The 23,912-nt window shown below is 52.9% G+C and overlaps 1 protein-coding gene across 5 annotated transcripts in view; it reads left to right on the plus strand.

Annotated features, from left to right (window-relative positions):
• Positions 1 to 23,648, plus strand: part of DAAM2 (dishevelled associated activator of morphogenesis 2) — a 128,377-nt gene extending 104,729 nt beyond the window's left edge. For all 5 annotated transcript variants that reach the window (XM_045509350.2, XM_010973689.3, XM_045509351.2 and 2 more), the window contains exons 12-25: positions 497 to 555; positions 711 to 895; positions 1,638 to 1,937; positions 6,038 to 6,145; positions 9,531 to 9,637; positions 10,816 to 10,900; positions 12,564 to 12,670; positions 12,771 to 12,859; positions 16,814 to 16,982; positions 17,167 to 17,274; positions 18,194 to 18,254; positions 19,076 to 19,207; positions 20,269 to 20,439; positions 20,706 to 23,648. In XM_045509350.2, coding sequence (XP_045365306.2) covers positions 497 to 555; positions 711 to 895; positions 1,638 to 1,937; positions 6,038 to 6,145; positions 9,531 to 9,637; positions 10,816 to 10,900; positions 12,564 to 12,670; positions 12,771 to 12,859; positions 16,814 to 16,982; positions 17,167 to 17,274; positions 18,194 to 18,254; positions 19,076 to 19,207; positions 20,269 to 20,439; positions 20,706 to 20,930 — 1,906 coding nt within the window. In that variant the 3' untranslated portion in view covers positions 20,931 to 23,648. The remainder of the gene's footprint in view (positions 1 to 496; positions 556 to 710; positions 896 to 1,637; positions 1,938 to 6,037; positions 6,146 to 9,530; positions 9,638 to 10,815; positions 10,901 to 12,563; positions 12,671 to 12,770; positions 12,860 to 16,813; positions 16,983 to 17,166; positions 17,275 to 18,193; positions 18,255 to 19,075; positions 19,208 to 20,268; positions 20,440 to 20,705) is intronic.
• The last annotated feature ends 264 nt before the right edge of the window (positions 23,649 to 23,912 follow it).

Genomic DNA, 23,912 nt, shown 5'->3' on the forward strand with positions numbered 1-23,912 from the left:
AATGAGGACTTCCTCTGATTTCGACGCCCCCCTCTTCACCCTCCACACACTCGCTGTGGTTGCTGGGGTGGCTGATTTCTCTTACCCTCACACAGTGGTCCTTGGAAGTCTGGACCACTGGAAGGGTGATACTTTCATCTCTCTCAGTTGCAAAAGCCTGTTTTTACCAAGGGGTATGAATCATTGTACAACTCAGGGAAGCCTGAGATTTAGTCCTGGTCCTACCATGAGTTAGCTGTCGTCTCCTTCTCAGGTCTCAGGAGCTTCGACTGTATCACAAGGGGTTGGATTATAAAGGTCCTTTCAGCTTTCTCAGTCCACAGAGAGAGATGTAATGAGAACTGGTCAGGGATGGGACCTGGACAGACAGCTGGAGACCTTGGTGTGGCTGGACAGACTGGAGATCGGGGTGCCAGTGTGAGGCAGAGGAAGATGACGTGTCTTCTGGGAGGCCGTGAGTTCACAGTCAGCGGACCCTCTCTCCACTCCCCACCAGGCTCATCAACGAGAACGAAGTGAAACAGTGGCGAGACCAGGCGGAGAAGTTCCGGAGAGGTGAGGGGCTCCGCCTGAACCCGCTCCCCACCCCACACCCTTCCCCTGGCCAGCCCCGGGCCCCACCGCCTCCTTCACATCCTCTCTCCAGCCCCGGGCCCACCTCCTCCTTCACACCCTCTCTGCCCATCTCCCCCGCCCCACCCCCACCCCAGAACACACAGAGCTGGTGAGCAGGCTGGAGAGGAAGGAGAGGGAATGTGAGACCAAGACGCTGGAGAAGGAAGAAATGATGCGGACGCTGAACAAGATGAAGGACAAGCTGGCCCGAGAGTCCCAGGAGCTGCGCCAGGCTCGGGGACAAGTGGCCGAGCTGGTGGCCCAGCTCAGTGAAATCTCAGTACGTGAGCGGCCTCATCCTCTCCTCTTACACAGTTGAGCTGAGACCTTGGGGTAGGATGGGAAGAGCAGATGTGAGGAGGGGCCAGGGACACCAGGATGGAGGAGAAGAGAGAGAGGGACCTCAGGCCAGGATGGAGGGGACCCCTGAGGCTGTAGGGGTGACACCTTTGTGTTAACTAGAGAAAAACAGTGCCCCTTCCTCTGGGTGACACTGTCCCAGGAAACATACTGTGAAAAGCAGAGAGCAGATGGGGCTTTTTTTTTTTTCTTTTTGGGGGAGGAGGTAATCAGGTTTATTTATTTTTATTTATTTAATTAGGTTTATTTATTTTTAATTATTTATGCTTTAGTGGAGGTACTGGGGATCAAACCCAGGATCTCGTGCATGCTCCGCATGTGCCCTACCACTGAGCTGTACCCTCCCCTAAGGTGGGATTGGACTCCCCTCCCCGTCTCGGCTGGATGCCCTTGTGCAGGCCTGTCTGTGTCAGCCCTGCTGTGCGATGACTACAACTTTGTCCACTGTCTGTGTCTGTGTGGTTGACCTGTGTGTGTGTCTGGGTGTTGGATGTTCAGGGTGCAGAGAGAGAAAACGGGGCTAAATGTATGTGAGAGGTGAGAATGGGCTCTAGGGTCCAGTCCAGGTGGAGAGTAAGCCTCGGGGAAGACAGAGGTGGGGGGAGGCTTGAAAGGATCCCTGTTGATGGCTTTATCTTTTTGATTTCTCTGTCTCCCCACAGACAGGACCTGTATCGTCCCCACCTCCCCCTGGGGGCCCACTTACCTTGTCTTCCTCCATGACAACCCACGACCTGCCTCCCCCCCCGCCCCCTCTACCATTCACCTGCTGCCCCCCGCCGCCGCCACCCCCCTTGCCCCCCGGCGGGCCTCCCACTCCCCCCGGCGCCCCACCTTGCTTCAACATGGGCCTGCCTCTCCCCGTGGACCCCTTCCCCAGCAGTGATATACCACTCAGGAAGAAGTGTGTCCCCCAGCCTTCCCACCCACTCAAGTCCTTCAACTGGGTCAAGCTGAATGAGGTGAGTAACAAGGAAGAGGTCAGTAGATTCATTCTCCTACAGCCAGTGGCAGTCAGACTGACAGCCCACTGTTTGCGAATCTCCACCTTGGGTGCTTTCTTTGGTGGAGTAAGTGGCTGCAGAAAGTGGGGTTGCTGATGCCAGGCTGTCTGTTGGGAAGGCTGTCTACACTGGGAGGAGGTGGCTTGGCATGTGGAAATGCTCACATTGGCAAAGCCACTTAGAAATGGGATGTAAGTGTGTGCTGAGGGTCACTGGAGTAACACAGGGCCAAGCAGGGGTGCTTTCTAGACAAGGGCTTGGCTAGAATGTTAGGGATAGAGTTGGTTTGAGGAACGTGTAACTGAAGATCTTGGGTCAGGGTCTAGGGATGTAAAGATCAGGGCAATGCGTACAAAAGACTGAAGTGAGGCGGCCATGGCAGGGTAACAGGGCAAGGGCAATGAAGACTGGTAGCAAGATTTAGCCATTTTGGCATCCTCCCAGGTAAGAGTACATTCACTGCCTACTTTTCTAGACTGTTCAGCAGTGAGAGGCCTCATGAATATTAACCACTAAGGATCACGGATCCCAGGCTTACGTGTGGGAATTGATTCCTCCATTGGATTCTCATGAGCCTAGAGTAGAGATGCCCTGGGTCACATTGGACTCCCTAGTAATTGAAGGCCAGCTCCAGCCTGAGCCAAGCCCTGCTCTGATTCTATACTGTGTCCTCTTAAGAGGACCAGTGGCTTTATCACTGAAGTAAATAGATACAAGGGAACTGGCTTCAGTTAGCCTGACCCGCACTCACACTCTAAAAACAGTTTGGAGCTGGGACTAATGACTGCCCTCCAACCTTGCTGTACGGGCCAGTGGACTAACTCTTGGGGAATCCATAATTGTACCAGCCTGTGTGAGCTTAAGTTAGCTCACAGGTAGATTAAGTGGAAGGAGACACGGGTTGCTAAGCAGGTGGTCAGCTGTGTGCTAGGTGCCTTCTCCTAATGGGAGACCAGCGAGCTGGTCAGTGTGAGGTCGGCTTTGTGTAAAGCTTTCTGCTGGGAGTTGTGATGGATAATAATGAAAGGTGAGGCATAACATTGCCCGGAAAGAGCTTTGGATCTGGCAAATTAGGAGGTGTGTCCAAGGAAACACCTGGAGATCCTGGGATGGATTGAAGGAGAGATTCTAATCTCTAACCAAATCAGGTTTGGCTCTGACTAACTGTGTGATCTGCAGAAATCATTCATTTTGTCTGTACCTGTTTGCTTGTCTTCAAGATAATCTCTGATTCCTCCCACCTCTGGCTGTATCATCTAAGTGGGACGACAGCATGAATACAGCCCATTCATTATCCCCTGGGCCTGTGATCACATCTCCAATCTGAGTTATTCAGATTGTAGAGCCACCTGTTAGCAGCGTTTTGAAGTCACGTTGTTAGTTTGTGACAACTGCATTGCACAGTTGTGCCCCATGGGTGCTTCTCTGCGGTCACTGGGCCAGAAAGGCCAGCTGCCTACAGCTGCAGTGAGGATGCAGACAGCTCTGCAGAACCGAAGGCCGTAGGCTGTGTATTGTGTAATTTTCATTGTTCATGATCAGGAATAGTAATTTCAGATTGTGGTTAAAAAAGAAATAATGCTTTTTGCCTCCTGAGTGTACACCTTAGAACCTGAGGTTTTCAACACGTCTTGAAGGGTTAATGAGGCACCTCAACCACTAAGACGCACCGTTAAGGGAGACAAACAAGGCACCCACTATTTTTGTAATATTTTTGTCCTAAAGAACTCTGTGCTTAGAATTTTCTCTGGGGTCCGGTGATAATAAAGCCTGTATCAGTCCCTCGGGGACCCAGAGCCAGGCTAAGCCTCATTCCCAGGCTGGGAAGCATGGGCTTGACAGGACACGCAGCGCGGGCGCTTGTCAGCGCTGTCCACGGCGGGGGCGGGGTGGGGGCGCCGAGCCGTGTCTGTGAGCCTGTGAGCCCTGCCCCAAGCTTTTAGGTGCCAGACCAAGTTCAGGTTATTTCCTCCTTTGGGCTTCAGTTTCCCAGTCTGTAAAATGGGGGTAATGACCACAGCCACGTCAAAGGATTGTTGTGAGGACTGGCTTAATACATACAAAGTATTGGGAACAGTGACTGACACACAGAAAGCCTTAATAACAATAATATTAGGTTAGTTGTTGTTAGTGGCATCGCCCTGTGTGCTCCCAGTACATTAGCTCACTTCATCCTCACTTCAACTCAGTCTGGGAAGCATGACTGAGACTCGGTTTCCTTTCATGGGATGAGGGGAGAGAAGAGCCCCCCTTAGTGACCAGGCCAGTGGGGACCTCAATCTGACCCCAAATGCTCGAGGAGGGAAACATAATGAAATGTTTTTGAGAAAGATTTCCCTGGCCTGTGAAGTTTGTCTCTAGGGAAGCAGAAGCCCCAGGAATCTACACTGGGAGTGGCGGAGTCTTGGCCAGAGTGATGTAAAAATTAAATTCGAGAATAATTGTACGAAGGGCGGGCGCATCAGGTGACTTGGTGAGGGTTAGGACGTGATGGGGACGAGGAATGACGTGCTGCTCTCGGGCTCCAGACCTCAGCTGCCCCCCGATGAAGAGTCCCAAGTCCTCCTGGCGAACACACGTGGGGGAGGGAGAGTTTGGGAAGCAGTGAGGGGAGCCTGGCTCCTCCGTCCATCTTCATGGGAAGCTCTTCCCCATGTTGACCATCAGCTCTGTGCTTCCAGCACCACCAAGAATAAGAGCAGAGGGAAGCTTCACCTCTGGGCCTCCCCCACCCCTGCCGCCCACCCCAGGCCTGAATTCAGGTGGCGGATGAGTCAAGGTGGCCCTCCTGCGCCTTCCCCGATTCAATTCCCCTTCCCATCTTCTCTCTGCCTCCCACGTACCCCTTCCAGGAGCCGGGCTCCTCTCCCTGGTCCCCTCCCCTACCCCACGTGTGCTCCTGTGCACACACGTGTGCGCACACACAGGGGTTGTTTCTGCCGTGAAAAGAATGCATCTGTGTTGGGCTTGGCCAATTGCCTGTATCCCTTGCTGCTTGGAGCTTCCCAGCCCAGCATTCCACAAGAGGGTCCCTGGCCTGAGGAAGGCCGCAGGAATGTCCCCACCCCCCTGCTCTGGCCTAGCCTCCCCTTTCCAGAGTTTAAGAAAACAGAAGTGAGCGAAAGGTATGCTTCTCTCTCCAAGCCGTGTGGAGGGGGAGCTGGAGGGCCGAGGGGGCAGAGGGAGGTGGGAGGTTCCATTTTAAAGGACAGCCAAGCTCGGATGAGGTGAGGGTTCCTGGGAGGGGGACTCTCCTCTCGGCCTTCTAAGCTGTTACTGGGGTGTTACAGGACCACTAGGGCGTGGCTAAGAGCTCTTCCCCAGATCCCTGGTGGCGGGGGCGGGGGGGGGGGGGCTCCAGAGCAGGGGTCCTGCACAGAGGCAGGCAGTGCCTCTGCTGAGAGACCTGGGAACATAACCCCTGGGCCCATTCCCATCAGGAGGGATGCGGGCCCTTCCCTGTCTGACCAGAGGGCACTTGCAGCAGAGTCTTGCTGGCTTGGGCACCCAACAAAAGGGCCAGGATATCCCAGCCTTTGGCATCTGTCCAATTTCTGGGAATCTGGGAACGTGAGAGGAAGACCCCTGGGAGTGAAAATGACCATGTCAGATACAGGAAATACAGTCAGCACCGAGGATTTGAGGGTCTCAAGTCTGTGTGGGCACCCTTCTCCCCGTGATTCCAGCCAACCCCGGCCTTCAGGGAATGCGCTCTGAGAACACTGGGTTGGTTTGTTTTTTCTGGAAGGGGTTTTGTACCCCCTTGCATACTTGCCCTCCCATCACTCCAGCGCTCCCGCTGGTCTCTGGAACACGCTTACATGCGGTCCTGTGTGAAGGGGAGGAGAGGGAGGTTATCTCTGGCCTCTACCCTGGGGCAGAGTATTGAGGAGACAGGTGGAGGTTAGAGGGGAGAAATCAACCCCTTTCTGAAGACCCGAGAGCCTGGCTGCTGGCGTCCGCGCAGCTGGGACACAGGTGGGGTAGGGACGCATCGACGTCTCCATAATGAAGGAGTTGGGTCAACCATGGGGTCTCCTCCCTTCCCTGAATCTTAGGAACGTGTCCCTGGCACCGTATGGAATGAGATTGATGACATGCAGGTATTTCGGATTCTGGACCTAGAGGACTTTGAAAAAATGTTTTCAGCTTATCAGAGGCACCAGGTAAGACCCTACCCCCTCCAGCATCTTGAGTCCTGACTTCGTCTTGACTTCACATGCACCCTTGAACTCCACCCTCAGCCCCTCCCTCCCTCCCTCCCTCCCTTCTTCTCTCCCTCCCTCCCTCCCTTCCACCTGGACTGAATGATTTTATTATTTATCAGGTACCCTGTTCTTGCTGGGACGTAGATAAGAATTGGGGTGCAGTGCACAGGGGGAGACATCCGATTGTATTAGTTTGTATTTACACATCAAGTGATGCAAGGGTATCTTGCCCATTTCTCCCTTTGGCCCTGGAGCACTGAGGTGGGGTGGCGGGGTTTGGCCACGCTGACCTTGCTCTTTCTCTGGCCCCAGGACCTAGGAACTATACCTAGAAGGCATAACTTTTCAGCCACGTCCTCCACTACATTCTCATTTCCCAGTACCCTCATGAATCAGTCGAGTGGAGGATGCTAATATTTCACAGAAGGTTGAAAGTTGCTTCTGGTCCCGTTGGGGTTGAGGCAGGGGCCGGGCAGGCCAGGAGGGGCCCCGGGCTTGGCTCTGCAGACACTGAGCACCCAGGCTGACCAGTAAGCCTGCTCTCCCGTGGCAGGAGGGGAGTGGGGTTGATGGCAGAACACAGGGCATTCCCAAGGCAGCAAAATGTCAATTTTGCTGGGCTGGCCAAAAATGTCAATTCTCCTGTCTCATCCTCCGGTGAATGCGAGGGCCCAGGAGTCTGCCTTGCGGGCCTGGCGGCCTTCCTCCCACGTGCAGTTTGGGCATGGCCAGCCCTGAGGCCCCAGGGTGTTTGCACTCTCTTTGCCCCGCCTCCCGGGGGGGGGTTCCTCTCTGGTTGTACTATTTTCTTCTGTGTTTTCTGCGCTGGGCCCGGGGCTCTGGCCCTGAGGGCTTCCCCGGGTGCCTGTGCCCTCCCGGACCCTGGGCAGCGGCTCCCTGTCGTGGCCGGCCTCCCCGCTGCTTTCTGCCAAGCCTGCCGCTGTGAACGACGCCTCCTGCCGGCAGACAGGACTGAGGGCACGGGGGACTGCTCCTGGGGGACTGGCCCAGCAGGTGGGGGCGGGGCGGGGCTCTGGCCCTGCCTTTGGATTCTAGAAAAACCAGACGAGGTGCTCTGGGCATCTGATTTTTCACCCCTAATTCCAGGAAGCACTTTTAGCCCCGTGCCCATGTCAGGCTGTCACGGCCAAGGCCCAGCTGAGGCCTGGCTGGAGTGGCAAGTTCTTCTGAGCTCGGGGTGCCCGTGTGCATCAGGGGGCCAGAGGTGGAGGGAGTAGGCACCGGGGAGTATCAGGCCTGGGCAATCACACGCCTTCTCCTATTTTGAGAGTCTTCCTCCAGGCCAGGGTTCTAGCCTGTCCCACCCAGTGTCCAGGGCCCTGAGGTAGGGCTATAACGGGGACCAGTGGAGAAAGGACACTGGGGTTTAGGACAAGCTGAATGGGGCCTCCCAGTTTGGTGAATGGAGAAGAGTTAAGTTGGTCCTGTCCCCCCATCGCATCTCTGAGCCCACCAGTCCAGCACCCTGTCTCAGAGCTGGGCTCACCCAGACTGTCCCTCCATGGGCCACCCAGACACTGGGATGCTGAATTCACAGCAGCACGGCTGGAGAGATCCCAGAGGCTGTGTTGCCCCGGTCACCTCCTCTGTCTGTCTTGGGGTCCTGGGTGCCTGTGCCAGGGACGCCCATATGAACCGTGATCTTCCCTCTGTGTGGGTTCTGAGTCAATGACTTCAGCCCCATCCGGGTCAGGAAGGGAGAACCGGGAGTGGGCTCTGCCCGTCAGCTCCCTTAGAGATCGACAGACAGACAAGGGGCAAAGGGCAAGGAGGAAAGTTCAGGGACCCCTGCTTGCTTTTGTCTCAATGAATGCAGCTTTCAGGTGCTTCCAGCTCAAGTCCAGTTGTGGTTGTGTCTCCTCCCATTTTGAAAGGTGAAGTTATCCAGGGGTGCAGGAGTGCCCTTTGCCTTCTGGGCAGATTCCCAGCAGAGGAGTGGGAAGAATTGCAGCCAAGGCCTGAGGGGAGCTTAAGGGCTTGGTCCGACTGAGCGTGGTGGTCCCGCTGGGTGCAGGGCATGCAGGAGATGCGGCCTGCTCTCCGCTTGGTCTGCCTTCTCTGTGCGTGCATGTCTGCTGGAAGCAGCTCCTGCTCAGTGCTACTCGCGGGTCTCCATCTCCAACCATGGGGGGCCTATTGGGGTGGGGCAGACAGAGTAGATGCGGAGGGGTCCCCATGTCTTTCCTACTGTTCTTGGGTCCCCAAACCTCTTGGCTAACGTTGTGCATGTTTAATTCTCCATTGGCTGTGGCTGCTACCTGCCTAGGAGCTGATAACTAATCCTTCCCAGCAGGTGAGTCACTCTTGGGGCTCTAGACACCCCAACTTTTAACCACAGTCCTGGGCGGCAGCCCTTTACTGGGCCCAAAGGAGAGGGCTTATTCATTCCACCTTCTACCTTATTGCCCATCTCTACAGGGTGGCATCAGGGAGGGTTCCCAAAGAGAAAGAAATGTAGGGAAAGGAGGTGATGCAAGCAGACCCCTGCCTGCAATGGAGGTGAATGTCTACTGGAGTAGGGAGAAAGCTTCTAGATCTATTATCTTACCTGCCAGGCCCATCCTGTAAGACTGCGCAGGCTGGGCACTGCACAATTCCAGGGGCACAGTTCACAAAGACAGTGATGTGAGTGGCAGCCCCAGGAGGTGGCCAAGATGGAGCATGTACTTGGAGGGCCCCCCCGACCAAAGCCAGAACTGGCCTCCTGTCTACCTTACCAGGGGCCCAACAGGAAGCAGGGGAATCTTTGATTTCTTGGGAATTGCTTGCTAGAACCCCCGAGGAGAGAACTTGGCATGCAATTCTGCCTCAGTTTCCCCCACCTCTGAACTTGTGGGTGCCCTGCCCTGGGCACGCTGGGCTGTGCCTCAAGTCCCCAGGAGTCCAGGAACCGTGGCCTCACAGGCACTCGGAACCATTCTCATCATAAGCTTGGGGAGGTTCTCTGGCAGGCTGGTAGGAGTTGGGGCTGGTTGTCTGGGACATGGTAGATCAAATCCCAGTGCCCAGAGCCATAGCAATCAGTCACGCCCCCTCTCTCCGAGTAGTTCCTTCTCTAGTTTGCCCAGAGAGGGCACTTTCTAAGAACAAAGTGACTCAGCGCCCGTCCGGGTCTAGCCCACGGTGAAGTCCCAGATGCCTCCTGTTAGAGTCCGTCATTAACCCCCTCCTCTCTTCCGTCATTTTCTTCCCCTTTCTCTCTTCCTCCCACATCAGGAGCACTCCCTGGCTGGTACAGGGGTGGCTCATGGGGTGGGGGGTAGGCAGAAGAGAATTGGGGAAAACACTCCCCCCCCTTTACTACTTGGCTTGTCGTTTGCAGAAAGAGTTGGGCTCCACCGAGGACATCTACCTGGCCTCGCGCAAGGTCAAAGAGCTGTCGGTCATCGACGGCAGGAGGGCACAGAACTGCATCATCCTTCTCTCCAAGTATGTGCTCGCCGGCCTCTTCAGCCCCTGCCCCTTGACAGGTGATAGGCCCCAGGTGGGAGGGAGCGGTTCCCCCAGGAAGCAGAGGCCTGAGACGGGGCTGACTGCCTTGGGAAGAGAGGCGGCAGAGGAAGGGAGTGAGAGCCGTCTCTGGCCTCCCCTTTGCCTCCCTGCTATCCTCCAGGAATGGTGGGGAACCACTGATCTAGACCCAAGAGCCCATGTTGAGCACCGTGCAGGGCTGTGCAGACAGGAAGCTGCCCCGGTCACGGGGCCCCTGACCAGCATGGTCAGTGTCTGACAGCGGAGTTGCTCTAAGCCCACGGAGGGCCCCGCTTGGCTTAGGCCACAGAGCAGCATGATCTCAGCCCCCAAGCATTTCCCGCGGCTGCAGAACAAACAGGGCAGTATCTGGGCTAACAGCATAGCTTCTGTGTGGGGCCTCCCGCCTGAGCTGGGGTCAGAGGGCACCGCCTCTCCTGCTATTCTTAGTGCTGCCCCAGCCTTCCCAGGACATCCATCCCCATCTCCTTCCACGAGGCCCCAGGCCTCAGTTTCTCCCCCTTGAGAGTGAGGGAGACTTCTGCTTCCCCAGGGCTCCCAATGGGTGTGCATCTGGAGGGACGGGTGTGTGGCTGTGTGTGTGTAGGGGGCTGCTTCTCCCTCGCCCGGACGCCAAGACGCCAAGACGCCAAGACGTACTGGAACAGCTGCGTAGGATCTGAGGCACAGTCGGAAGACTAAGAGCTATTCTGTCTCGAAGGAGGCAGAAAACTGCCCTCTTAGTGGCCTGCCCCCAGTCCCTTCCTCCCGCAGAGATGCTGTAGATGTTTTAGGCATGAGGAGAAGGATCAGAAACCCGTCAGCTGCAGTCTACTCAGAAGATGGCCTCTTTACTCCCAAATATTGCGATCCATTACTCAAGCAGGAGACCAGAGACTCCTGTCTCTGTTTAGAGCCTAAGATATCTCACGACTGGGCTACAGAAGGGGCCGTGTTGGTCCAGCCCGAGGAGGCTCTGCAGGGGAGCTGAGGAGGGAGGGCCGTCAGGTGTCCTCCCGCGCTCACGGAGGGGCAGCACAGAAGCCCGGGCTCTGGCTCCTGAAGGGGCAGATCTGGGGTCTGTCCTGAGCGGAGGGGCCAGGCCAGGCTGCTCACAGGCTGCGGTCTTGCCACAGGTTGAAGCTTTCTAATGAGGAGATCCGGCAGGCCATCTTGAAGATGGACGAGCAGGAGGACCTCGCTAAGGACATGCTGGAGCAGGTGAGGCCCCTAGTGGGGCGGGGAAGGGGCCGAAACTAGGGGCAGCCAGCCGTACCCCTTCCTGACAGCCCCCAAGGAGACTGAGACTCCTAGGTCAAGGAGAAATCAGGCTGGAAGCTGGAGAGATGAGGAAGAGGTTTATGGAAACTTCCCAGGACCAACAGTTCTGAGGGGAGGCCAGGAAAGGCTGCGTCTTTTCAGGGGATTGAGGCCCCCTGGTGGGAGATCTGAGGTGTGATTCCAGCGTCACAGTGACCCTTAGCCATATCTTCCCCAATCTCTCCCACCTCAGTTTCTTGTGTCTTTCAAGAGAAACCTAGCAAACACCAAACAAAAACCACCATCAACTGGACATTAAAATTAAGAACTCTGTTCATCAAAAGGCACTATTACTCGAGTGAAAAGCCAAACCTTAGCAGATCTTCGCTTTATGTATAGATCCCAAAGATCTCATATTCAGAATGAAGAACTTCACAAAGGAGTGAGGAAATGGCAAACAACTCAATTTAAAAATAAGCGAAAGACTTGAATCGGTATTCCATGAAAGAGAATTTGCAACTGATGCAGTACTGTCAGTCATCAGAGAAATACGGTAAATCACAGTGAGGTAGCACCATCCACCCACCTAAATAGCCAAAATTTAAAAGGCTGACAGCGCCAGGTGTGGACAGGGATGTGAAGCAGCTGGAATTCTCATTTGGTACAACCGTTCTGGCAGGACACACACCTGTCCTATTGCCCAGCAGTCCCCCTCCTGGATGTACAGAAACAAGTACAAATGCTGACTGTAAGGCGTACACAAGACTACTTACAGCAATTTTATTTATAAAACTCCCAAAGTGAACAACCCAACTGTCCATCAGTAGGAAAGTGAGCACACAGACTGGGACATTCCATGATAGAATTGTGCTCAGCAGCGAACAAAAAGCAAACGACCAGTACTGACTACAACCTGCGTGAGTCTCAGACATTATGTTGAGTAAAAGAAGCCAGACACCAGAGAGGACATACAGCGTGAGTCCATCTGTACGAAGTCCAAGAGCGGCCAAATTTAACGTAAGGTGATAGGGTTCAGTTGAGAGGCTACGCTGGGGAAGGGGTGGCTCGGCTTATTGAAGTAGCACAGGGGACCCTTCCAGGGGGATGGGCATCTTCTGCATCTCAATCTGGATGGTGGTTCAGTGGGTGGATAGTTTTGTCAAAACTCATTGAATTGTACATTTAAAATGGATGCATTTTATTTTATGTAAATTATACCTCAATAAAGTTGGTTTAAAAAGAAAATTATTGGGGGGAGGGTATACCTCAGTGGTAGAGTGAGTGCCTAGCATGCACGAGGTCCTGGGTTCAATATCAACTTCCATTTAAAAAAAAAAAAAACCTAAAAAAAGAAAACTACTGAGCTGTACACCTAAGAATGGTGCATTTCTCTGTATGTAAGTTGTATCTCAATTTTAAAAATTAAAAAAAAAAAAAAAGAAGTCTAGAGCTGGGTGCCCTGTGTCCCCTTCGGGCAGATGAAGCATAAAGCACCCACGTGAGGATGCACCTCTTTTCAGGGGAGCCCTCCCCATCCTGAGACTGGTCAGTGCATGGGCTTCCATGTGCTGTACCCCCATGTCAGCTTCTCCCCAGTCTCCTGACCTCTGCCTGCTCTTCGCAGCTCCTCAAGTTCATCCCAGAGAAGAGTGATATTGACCTCCTGGAGGAGCACAAGCATGAGATCGAGCGGATGGCCCGGGCAGACCGCTTCCTCTATGAGATGAGCAGGTCAGGGCAGCAGGCCTGGCGCGGAGTGGGCAGGGGCAGGCAGGCTATGGAGGGGGCAGGGGACGGGGCGACCTCACGATGCAGCTCGCCCTGTCTGCAGGATCGACCACTACCAGCAGCGGCTGCAGGCTCTCTTCTTCAAGAAGAAGTTCCAGGAGCGGCTGGCTGAGGCCAAGCCCAAAGTGGAAGGTAGGGCTGAGTGAGGGCCGTGGGGAGGAGGCCCAGGGTGGGGCGGCATTTGGGGAGGGAGTGGGAGTCAGTGGATGGGGGCAGAGGAATTTTTCTTCCTTATTCTTGATTACCTCCCCCTGCCCAAGACCAAAGTCAAGGACAGAATGTAAGTGGATGATTTTTGTAGGTGTGTGCCCTTGTTGATATTAGCACGTGTACAGGCTCTCCAAGGCAGGGATCTGTTGACATCTGCCTGGCAGGGGACGGAGATGCTGTAACAGTGATAGTAGTAAGCACCCAAAACATTTCTCGGCATGTATTGAACTCATCGGTCTTTACCTGGCTTGACGGGGCCTAAGCTCACGGAAGACCTCTGGGCACACTATTTTACGAGTGGGCTCCTGAGAAAGTAGGAAATTGGGCAAGGTGATCCACAGAGGCATCTGATTTTCTGGGTTGGGGAACCCCTCCTACACAGGCCTTTTTCGGATGAGAACTTTGTAATTAAATGAGACCCATGTGCCAAGCACGCTGTCAACACAGTCCACGCGGATGGTCCCATTTGGTCCTCAGAACCCTGTGGGGGCTGTTCTTTCATCTCGATGATGGGGATATGTTAGCTGCCTGAGGCCATGCTACTGGTAGGTGGTAGAACTGGAATGCCGATGTTACTCTTCAAAATCCATCCTTCACTCTTGTCCTGTAGTGCTTCCCAGGGGGCATGTCCCTGGACCTGCCTGTGGAGATGGCAGAGGATGCAGGCAGGGAACTGGGGGAAAGGCAGGTGGTCAGGAGTGTAGGCAGCCATGAGGACCCAGGAGGGGGAGAAGCAGGAGAGGTTGTGAGGTTCATTTGTGGCAAGAACAGGATCAGAAGAGTGGGACAGGAGAGCCTGTGTCCAGGTTGCTGGGGGCACAGGCGAGGGGCAGAGCAGAGCATGGGCCCCCTCTGCTGGACACCCAGCCAGCCGGCACTCCCTGGGATGCCCAGTCCCGAGAATGGTCCTTCCTGGAGTTTGACGAGCTGCTTTGGGAGGATTCTGGGGGTAGGGCAGGGCACGACAGAGCTAGAGGCAGACATTCTCTGTAATCTGGGTACACATACACGTGCACGGACACGGGCAACTGCAGGCTGTGTGTGATCATAGATAATGCGCCTGAGGGAGGAGGAAAGACTTGAGCAGTGACTCTGCAGGTCTCAGGTCTGATGGCACCTCTGCCCTGGTGATGGGTGAATCCTTACTTTCGCACAACTTTCTTTGTCCTGCTGCTGATTGCCTTGGGGCACGAGGCATGGATAAAGGGGTTCAGCCCAAGACACATACTCAAGATTTTTGTGTCTTGGGTCAGTAGATGCTCAGGAAGGAGCCAACCTTTAATCTCGAGCTCAGCAAGAGTGAGACAGGTTCGGGATGGCATAACCTACTGAGGAAAGGAACAGTTGCTCTGCTGTAGCAACGGCCGCTGTTCTCCAATGGTCTGGAGGGCTCTTCCCTCCAGGAGTTGGAAGGATGTGGCTGAAGTTGTATTTTACAGAATCAGTTCAGGGGGCTTGACTAGGGGTGGAGGCATGAGGATTGCGTGGGATTTAGGGCTCATGTTCCTCCTCCTGGGTCTCCCAGGAAACGCTCCGGGAAGAGCTAAGCTTTGGCTTATCCCAGCTGGTGCAAGAGCTCTGGACACCAGCCCCCACCGCCCCTCTGTCCCCAGGCAGGGCCTCTGGGTTAATCTGCCAAAAGCCAATTCATCAAATCTGACAAATTTACCAATTGTCCTATGAATATATTCTTCTCATGAAATGTTCATCGTTGAATATACCAAATTTACCGATTCTCATTACGAATACGTTCACTGAGTATCAAGATGACTGTGGCTTCCAATGTAAACATACTCCTTTGAATATATTCATGAATATATCATTCTGATGAATATATCTAGTATGTCTGCCCTGCCTATGGGGTTTTTCCCATTTACACTGATTTCCTCTGAACTCTTGTCATTTCCTGTTTTGCCAACATTTTAGCATTTTCAGGATTCCTTTGCAAATTTTTCGAATAGCAGATCAACCTTAGAAAAACTATCCCAAGCAATATACATTCGTAAGTAGTTTACTTTAAAAAATTTTGTTATTGAAATATGCATACAGAAAAGTACACAAACCCTAAGGGTCCTACTTCATGAACTATCATGAAGTGAGCACACCTATATAATCAACACCCAGCTCGAGAGATGGAATGCTTCCGGTCCCCTGAAGCCCTTCTCCATGTCCCCCTCTCAGATATTTTGCCCTTCAACCATTACTCCCTCCTCTCTAAAGTTTTTGTCTGTCTGTAACTTTCTATAAATGGAATAATATAGTACGAATAACTTTATGCCCGTCTTTTGTGCAGCACGATGGTTGTAAGTTACCCCATTGTTACAGGCAGCAGTGGGGTATTTATTTTCAGTGCTGCATTTTATTCCATTATATGAATATACCATACTTAACTAATCTATTTGCAATTTAAAAAAAAAAAAAGCAAACTAGAAACCCTTCAAAAACCCAAGAGTAATGCAGCTGTTAGGTCTTAGAATATGCATATGTTCAATTTTAAAAGCTACTGACAAGCCTTATTTACTTTTTACAGCTTATTTTTTAATAATTACTTATTTTAATTGCTTTTGAATATTTTTGTGAACTTTTAGTTTACTAGTTCTCATTTTCTCTTTATAGCAGCCTCTTAAGGAGTGTTCACTTTGGCATAAGCCAAAGATCATAATACAATGGTTTGGTCTCCTTATCACCACATTTAATAATCAAGTCATAGTTCATAACTAGAGCCAGTTTTTCAGTGTAGGCTTTGTATCCCAACTGAGCACATCCACCATAAATGCGTAAAGCTGGGGAAGGACCAGAGCACTCACATCAGAATGAACTACTGACACTGTGGTTGCTGTGAGCCTTAGTATTTCCAACAAAGGTTATCATTTAAGGCATTGTTGTGGGGAGGTAGTTTTTAAATGCCTGAAGGTTGGGAAAAAAGTTTAAATGATATTCAACAGGCTGTCAAGTATCCTATTTAATCAAATCTAAGTAAGAAACCAACTGTAAAGAACACCATCATCTTACAGAACAAAAATATAAAAACATTGCAATTGATGGTATGTTTTAATTGACGGAATTTTTTTTCCTAATTCAGTGGACAAACTATCCTTAAATGTTTCAACCATTCAAGAGGTAAAATGGTATTACATCAATTTTCTATTTTCATTCCTAATTATATTTTTCTTTTTATTCTTTACCTGATTCTTTTTGAAAAACAATTTTAAAAAAATTTTGTTTATTAAACTATAGTTGATTTACAATGTTAGTTTCACATGCATAGCAAAGTGATTCAGTTATACATATACTTTTTTTCAGATTTTTTCATTATGTGTTATTATAAGAAATTAAATATAGTTCCCTGGGCTATATACAGTAGGTCCCTGTTGTTTACCCATTTTATATATATAGTAATGTGTATCTGTTAATCCCAAACTCTTCATTTTTTCTTTCCAAGAAAATCAGTAAACTCAGCACCTCAAAAGAGGCAGAAACAGTCCCATAGTATATGTAAAATGCTGAAATTTAAAATTTTAATCACTAGGTTTAAAAAAGTAAAAAGTTGTATATTCTTGCATCTATCCATAAAAAGAATACATTCAAAATCTTTATATGCAAGGAAAGATACATTCTCAAATACAGTCTTAGGAAGAGTTGGCACATCTTGAGAAAGGGCTATTTGGTGAATTGGCTTTAGGCGAGTCTGTCTGCTTCCTCTGGAGGCAGACCGTATGGGGGCCATCCTCTGCTGGGACACAGGGAAGGGGGTAGTCTCTGCCCCTCGGAAGCAGAAGACACTTGACCACCCCTTTCCTGGACTTTGTGGTGGCCTCAGCCTTGGGTTCAAGGGCCCAGTGTTTGCAGGGCTCTCACCTGTCCCACCTCCCCCAGCCATCCTGCTGGCCTCCCGGGAGCTGATCCGCAGCAAGCGCCTAAGGCAGATGCTAGAAGTCGTCCTGGCCATTGGCAACTTCATGAACAAAGGGCAGCGTGGGGGCGCCTACGGGTTCCGGGTGGCCAGCCTCAACAAGATCGCCGACACCAAGTCTAGCATTGACAGGTGGGACCTGGCCTGCTTCCGTAGCCCCCAGCTCACCCTGCTCTAGCCTTCCCCCTCCTCCGCGCTCCTCTATTTCCAATCCAGAATTTGTCACCTTTCCCTAACACCTCACCCCAGTTTCCCCCGACCCTCCTTCTCAGTTTCCTTGGCCCTGTACTAACCCTGACCTGACTTTCACCCACAGAAATATCTCTCTGCTTCACTACCTGATTATGATCCTGGAGAAGCATTTCCCTGACATCCTGAACATGCCCTCGGAGCTGCAGCATCTTCCAGACGCCGCCAAAGTCAAGTGAGGGTCCCTCTGAGGCTTCCTTCTCCCTGAGCTCACGCACACTCTCATTTCCTCTTTCAGGGCTACTCTGGGCTGACTAGGAATGAACAGTGTGGCTCAGGGTTTGTTCTGGGAGAACCGAACAGACGCTGTTTGCTCGCAAATCCTCATTTCAGAGATTCTCCCAGGAAACTCCGGCGGGAATGGGGAGGTGACCAGGGATAGGATGAACGCCCAAGGGGAGCACTGTTAAGCCAATTCCCACTGTGGGCAGTCAGAGCTTAATCTCTCCAGGGGTGTCTGGGCAATCGTGGAGGACACTCACTCCACTTGTCCACCTCCCTTGCCCCTTGGGATATCACACACCATCTCCTGTCAGTCTAGGGTCGGGGAACTTAACTCTGGCCATGCGTACAGACAGAGGGGGCTCTGGCCCCCAGAAAAAACAGTGGTTAGAAGTCAGGGCTGTGCCCCGCAGTGGATGGTCCAAGGAGATACGGGCAGAGCACCAATGACATTGCTACAGACAAGAAGTCAGATCTGAACATACTTAGGCTGATAGAAGCATCTCCAATAGAAGCAGGGACGCAGACGTAAATGGCTAACACATTAAATGCTTACTGCACCCAAGGTACCACGTTGAGAGCATATAAGCATTACCTGAGGGTAATAAAAAATAACACAAGCCAGAGGCCATGGGTTAGAAACCTTCTAGTATACAGCATGACATTTCTGATCTGGAAGGATCTAGAGAACGTAAGTTTCACCTATTATTTTAAAGAAGCACCACCAGATCACAGAGGGAAAGTGACATGCCAGGGCCACATGCCAATGGCCAAAGCAGGGCTGGAACCCAAGTCCACTGGCACCCAAGGCCACTGGGGTTGGCACTGCCCTGAACTACCCCCAGCTCCTCTCCCTCTGTGTCCCCCCACAGCCTGGCAGAGCTGGAGAAGGAAGTGGGCAACCTCAGGAGGGGCCTCAGAGCGGTCGAGGTGGTGAGTTCATCGTCTGTATCTACCTGGGTTAGAGGGGGTGGTGCTGCCTGTCGCTGGGTCAGAGGGTGGACCCCCAGATGCAGATGCTCCTGGCTGGGGTGACGGAACAGCTGGCACAGTGGGCCCAGCCTCGAGCAGAGTCAGCTCTGAGGAAAGGATAACTGGATTATTCAAGGCTTAAATTTAGACTCTTGCAGAGGGGACGTCCATTTTAGACTGTAGACATGTCACTGTATTGGGGTAGAATGAATGATAAATGGTCCATATGCTTAAGTTTGATTCAAACGGATGGGAAAGAGGATCAAGGTAGAGTATGAGAAAGAACCTTCTGTTGCCAGGGGGGCAGTGGTGGGAGGATGATTTCTAATTTATAGCCTTTTAAAAGCACTACCCAAAATGTGGTCCATGGACCAGAAGCATCACATCAACCGGGAGAATTAGAACTGCATCTCACTCTTTAATCTGCACGCATCACCTGAGAGTCTTCTTAAAATGGGGCTTCTAATTCCAGGTGGGGCCTGAGCGTCTGGATTTCTTAAAACTTCCCAGATGCTGCTGCTTCCGGTCACAGACCACACTTTGGGTAGCAAGGATCTAAAGGAAGATGGCCGTGGGGGCGAGGGAAGGCTAGAGCCCAGCAGACTGGTTGATAACGCTCACCATCTTTGCCACTCTTAGAAGTTGAGATCAGGGTGTTCCCTCTCCCAAAGGAAGGCTCCGTGTCCTGTGGCTGGCAAGAAGGGTGGGGGAGGTGGTGACCCTCGGAATTCCTGGCTCCTGTCTGGTTCTGGTCTGACCAGCACCTGTTTCTCCCTCCTCAGGAGCTGGAATATCAGAAGCGGCAGGTGCGAGACCCGAACGACAAGTTTGTCCCAGTCATGAGTGACTTCATCACGGTCTCCAGCTTCAGCTTCTCAGAGCTGGAGGACCAGCTCAACGAAGCCAGGGCCAAGGTGAGGGCCCCCCCAAGACCCCACCCCCCTCCAACTTCACTAATCCCACCACAGATGGCCCCGAGGCACACAGCCTTGAGGAGAAATGGGTTCCTCACTCCTACAACCAAAGCAACGGCAACTCTGTTGCAAAGGTCACGGTCCATTGATCATGTGTCAGGTACCAGGTTAAGTGTTTTCCATGTTCTGTCTCGCCACCTACCTTACATTCTACAGATGTGTGCACTGAGGTCCAGAGAGGTTAAATAACTTGCCCCAGGTTGCCCAGCAGTCTTAGCCCAACCTGTGTTAGAATCCTAACTGCAGCCCAGCTTCAGTCTCAGTTGCTCTGCCTCTTCTGCTGCTCATGCTGGCATGCCCCTGGACCCCAGCTGTGGGAGTCTTAGTAAGAAGGGGGTTCTCATTCAGGAGGGCTGGGGCCTGAGATTCAGCCTTTCTAACCAGCTCCCAGGAGACACCCACGCTTCTGGTCCATGGAGCACATTTTAGTGAGGGCTCCCTTAGAGGATTTTGAATGGGTTGAATTAGAGATGGTAGCTCTCAGTAAGAGCCTGGCACGTAGCTTGTACTCTACATCTCACGATGCTATGAAGTAGGTTATCAGTCCCATTTTACAGATGAGAAAACGGAGGCACAAAGGGGTTAAATGACAAGCCCAATAACTAGATGGTCTGATGTCCTTTTGAGTTCTGACCAGGCAGTTCTTGACCTTAGGAAGTGCTTCTCAGGTCTGTAGCTCCTGATCCCAGGCCTACACTGTAACACTCAGAGGCAGCTCTGGGCAGCCTGTCTTTAGGAACTTGAGAACCTTCTCATCTTTACTGGGGGGGGAGGGGGGGAGGGGCAGGGGAAGGAGGGGCAGGTAAGGGGATAATGGATCCCCCACCTTCCCAGGTGTCTGCCTCCAGTCTTTCCTTCAGCCTTGTCCTGACCCCGATGACAGTGGGGTGTCCCTCTCTCTAGCCCTGCATCCCCAAGCCCGAGGTCCCCCACCTTGGATAAGCTCTGCTCTGGCTGTGCTCGAGGGGGAGGGGCTCTCCACCAACCCTTCTCTCCGACAGTTCTCCAAGGCCCTGATGCACTTTGGGGAGCATGACAGCAAGATGCAGCCAGATGAATTCTTCGGCATCTTTGACACCTTCCTGCAGGCCTTCTCGGAGGCCCGGCAGGATCTGGAGGCCATGAGGAAGAGGAGGGAGGAGGAGGAGCGGAGGGCGCGCATGGAGGCTATGGTGAGGCGGTGCTGCTGGGGGCTGGGGTGTGTGCGACCCTGAGGGCTGGGGCACTAACTGCTATCTTGGAGAGAGAATGGTCTTCCTGGCCCGAGGGGAGAGTGAGGTGGGCTGTCCCGGGAAGGATGGAGGTGTGGCAGGTTGTTAAACCAAGCCCAGCCCAGGAGTCAGCCCCGTTGGAAGGCATGTGGCCTGTGTCTGGAAAGAGGAGCTGGGGGTGGCTACTCTGGGACGCCTGCCTCACGCTCCCTCCTTCCGCCCTTCAGCTGAAGGAGCAGCGGGAGCGGGAGCGGTGGCAGCGGCAGCGGAAGGTGCATGCGGCGGGCAGCGCACTGGAGGAGGGCGGCGAGTTTGATGACCTGGTGTCGGCCCTGCGCTCGGGTGAAGTTTTCGACAAGGACTTGTGCAAGCTCAAACGCAGCCGCAAGCGATCAGGGAGCCAGGCCCTAGAAGCCACCAGGGAGCGGGCCATCAACAGGCTAAATTATTGACTTGGGGGACTGGCCACGCGAGAGACCGGGAGACAGGGATGGGCCCGGAGGGGCTGAGCGGAGGAGGCTGTGGTACTTAAACAGTTTGGTGCTCGGTTTAGAGCCCTGGGCTGGGTCCTGGGGTTGGGGCTGTGTGTGGCAGGACCAGGTGTCTCCCCACCTGAAGGAGCTCCCCCTCATCTCTTCCCATTCTTTCTGCACCCCAGCTCCCAGGGGTCGCTCTCTGAGGCTGACTTGGACACCCTTGGCCAGCCCCAGCTGAAGGGGTCTTGTACCCCAATCCAAAGCATGGCCATCCATATTCTGGCACAGAAATGCTCCAGATCTAGACTGGAGAGAGGTCTAAGACCTTGTCCAGATTTCCCGTGCCATGGGAGCGATGGGGTGGGCCAAGGCGGGGGCATCCAGGCTCCCATCTCTCAAGAGTAGGCATAATGGAACACGACAAAGTTTCCTATTGGATGGAAGGGGCATTATATATTCTAGCTAGATGTGTTCCAGGAGAAAAGAATGCAGGGAGGCTGATGCAGGGACCAAGTCATCAGGACAGAGTGCTTATTTCCTAGGAGGCCTCTGGCCCTCTTGCCTGTCTTAAGTCTCTCCCCTCCTTCCCTACGGCCGTTTCCATCCATCCTGTCTGCTAATCCAGAACCCTGGAAAACCCACCTTTGGGCTTCCATGACTACGGCGCACTCTCTGGTACTTGATGAATCTGGTAAGGGAAGGGGCTCAAGAAAAAACCCATTCATTGCCACACCTTGTATGTTGGGCATAGGGACCCTGCAACAACACTGCTCCCACCCCTACCCTGTACAACCAGACAGTTGTCTCGAAGGGAGACAGTGACCTCAAGCACTGGCTGGGGGTTCTGAACAGCCCCTCACCAGAGGGCAGCACTTGAATGGCTGGGAGTACCTGGTCTACCACTTACTGTTACTCAGACCTCACACTCCTCTGACATCTGCTTCAGAGCAGAAGGCACAGTGACCTCCTGCTCTGGCCAGCCTGCCAGAGACCACTTCAGACCGTGGGTTATCTGGCCCTGGGGTGTCAATTCCTGAGAGGGTCCCCTGGACCAGAGCTGCCCTCTGCAGTTATATGCCATTTCTAAGGGGGTCTCCTGGGAGGCACTAAGGCAGGAGGCCCAGAGCAGGGGAGGGGGGAATACACTTTCCAAAGGAGCCAAGAGTGGAATGCTGAAGGGGTTCCAGTCCCCCATCTCTGGTACCAAATTTGGTTCTTCAACTTGGCTTCCAAGGGGCCCATTCTGTCTACCTTGAGCTGTCCTTGGGGGTGGGGGTACAGGATGATGGCTGTATCTAGACAAATGTTCTCTTGCAAAAGGAGGTGGTGAGGTCAACTCCATCAAGGCTCATATTTTCAGTATATTTCTTCCCCCGTAGAGTTGGCCTTGCATTCTGTAAGGTTTGCCTGATTCCCTGTCTCCCGGCTCCCTGCCCTTCCATCCTCTTCTCCCGCCCCCACCCCCCACTGTTCCCTTTATGTTTCTCACCTTCTGACCTCCTCCAGCTCAGGGTTACTGGCAATGGACAGACTGCTGGGCTGGGCCCACTCTTCAGCTGCCTATCTTTTCCCTATACCAGCTTCCTGGGGGTGGGAGCATGGTAGCTGCAGGGGAAGAAACACAGGATGGGTGAGCCCAGCATGTATGTTGGTTCAAGGGGGAGGGCTCGGAGCAAGTGCAAGCCTGGCTGGGACAGGTGGGAAGAGGCCATCCTGGAACCCAGGTGAAGGCAAGGTGAAGGCTTCCAGGAAGGGCAGCTCCAGGGAGTGCTGTTCTCCCCATCTGTACACTCGTCATGAGAAGCTGGTGTGGGGATGTTGGGAAGGTTATGGGTAGGGCTTCCTAAGGTCCTCTCCCAAAGTGGCCAGGCTGAGGTTAACCTCACCCGCAGGGGCAGGGAACAGGGGAGGGCTCCATTTCTATCCAACAGGCATGTCCAAACCCCAGCATTCCCACCTGGATGCACACCAGGAAAGAAGAAAGCTGGAAGCCGCTCAAGACACGTTGGCTATACAGAAAAGCACAGTTTGGTTTAACTGTTTACAGAGGACACGTGTATTGTTCCAGGGCTCAGGCTTTTCGCCTCTAAAGATTTTACCTTCTCTATTTATTATTTTCTAGCTCTGGCCAGTGGCTCTGACACCAAATGCCACTGTAGCCAGACCTCCAACAGTGCCTTGGACCATGGACCCTCATGGCTGACTCAGCAAGAAGGGCTGTTGCCTTGGAAACAGCTGAGTTGGTCCTTGATCTGCTTACTGTTTACACCTGTTACCTGTGTTCCCCGGTGCCCTTCCCCACTACCTTTGGGTTAATTTTTCCAGCTTTTTTTGTCCAATGTAAAATTCAGTTAACCTCATGCAACCTGTTCCCTTCTCAGCAGCAGCGCCCACTCCTCCTGTGTGCTGGAAGTAAGGTGTGTTTAGGGCAGTGGGAGGAAAAAATGCTCTGGGTGGATGGGAAGGGGTCTGGTCCAGGCACTCCCCACCCCCATCCCAGTTCCATACCTGGGGGAGCCACGGCCATCTCCCCTCACGTCTACCACTGTCATGCCCCAGCTGTTCTCACCCACTGTTTCAGATGACAAATGAGGCTCATGTACAAAATCCACAGTGCCCTTTCTGCCTGCACCTTTTTTTCATAAGAATATATTGTAATACTAAAAAATATTAAATCCGTACCACCCCCATCTAGCCTGCCTTGAAACTTATGCCTTCTTCCCACGAGGGGACTTGAGCTGTGCCGGGAAGCAGGAAGAGCCAAGAGTGTGTTGGTGCGCAAGAGTCCTCAAGCCAGTGCACGTCAAAAGGTAGCTTGAGATCAGCCAAGGTGGGAGTACTTAAGACTGGAAAGTGGCTTTTCTAAGAGGTGGTCGTTAAACACTTCGCCAGCACACCTGGGTGTAGGGCACAGGGAGGGTGGGCAGGTGGGGGACTGAGGCTAGAACCGAGAAACCT

Source organism: Camelus bactrianus, chromosome 20 (genome assembly GCF_048773025.1).
Source record: "Camelus bactrianus isolate YW-2024 breed Bactrian camel chromosome 20, ASM4877302v1, whole genome shotgun sequence".
Taxonomy (NCBI): Eukaryota; Metazoa; Chordata; class Mammalia; order Artiodactyla; family Camelidae; genus Camelus; species Camelus bactrianus.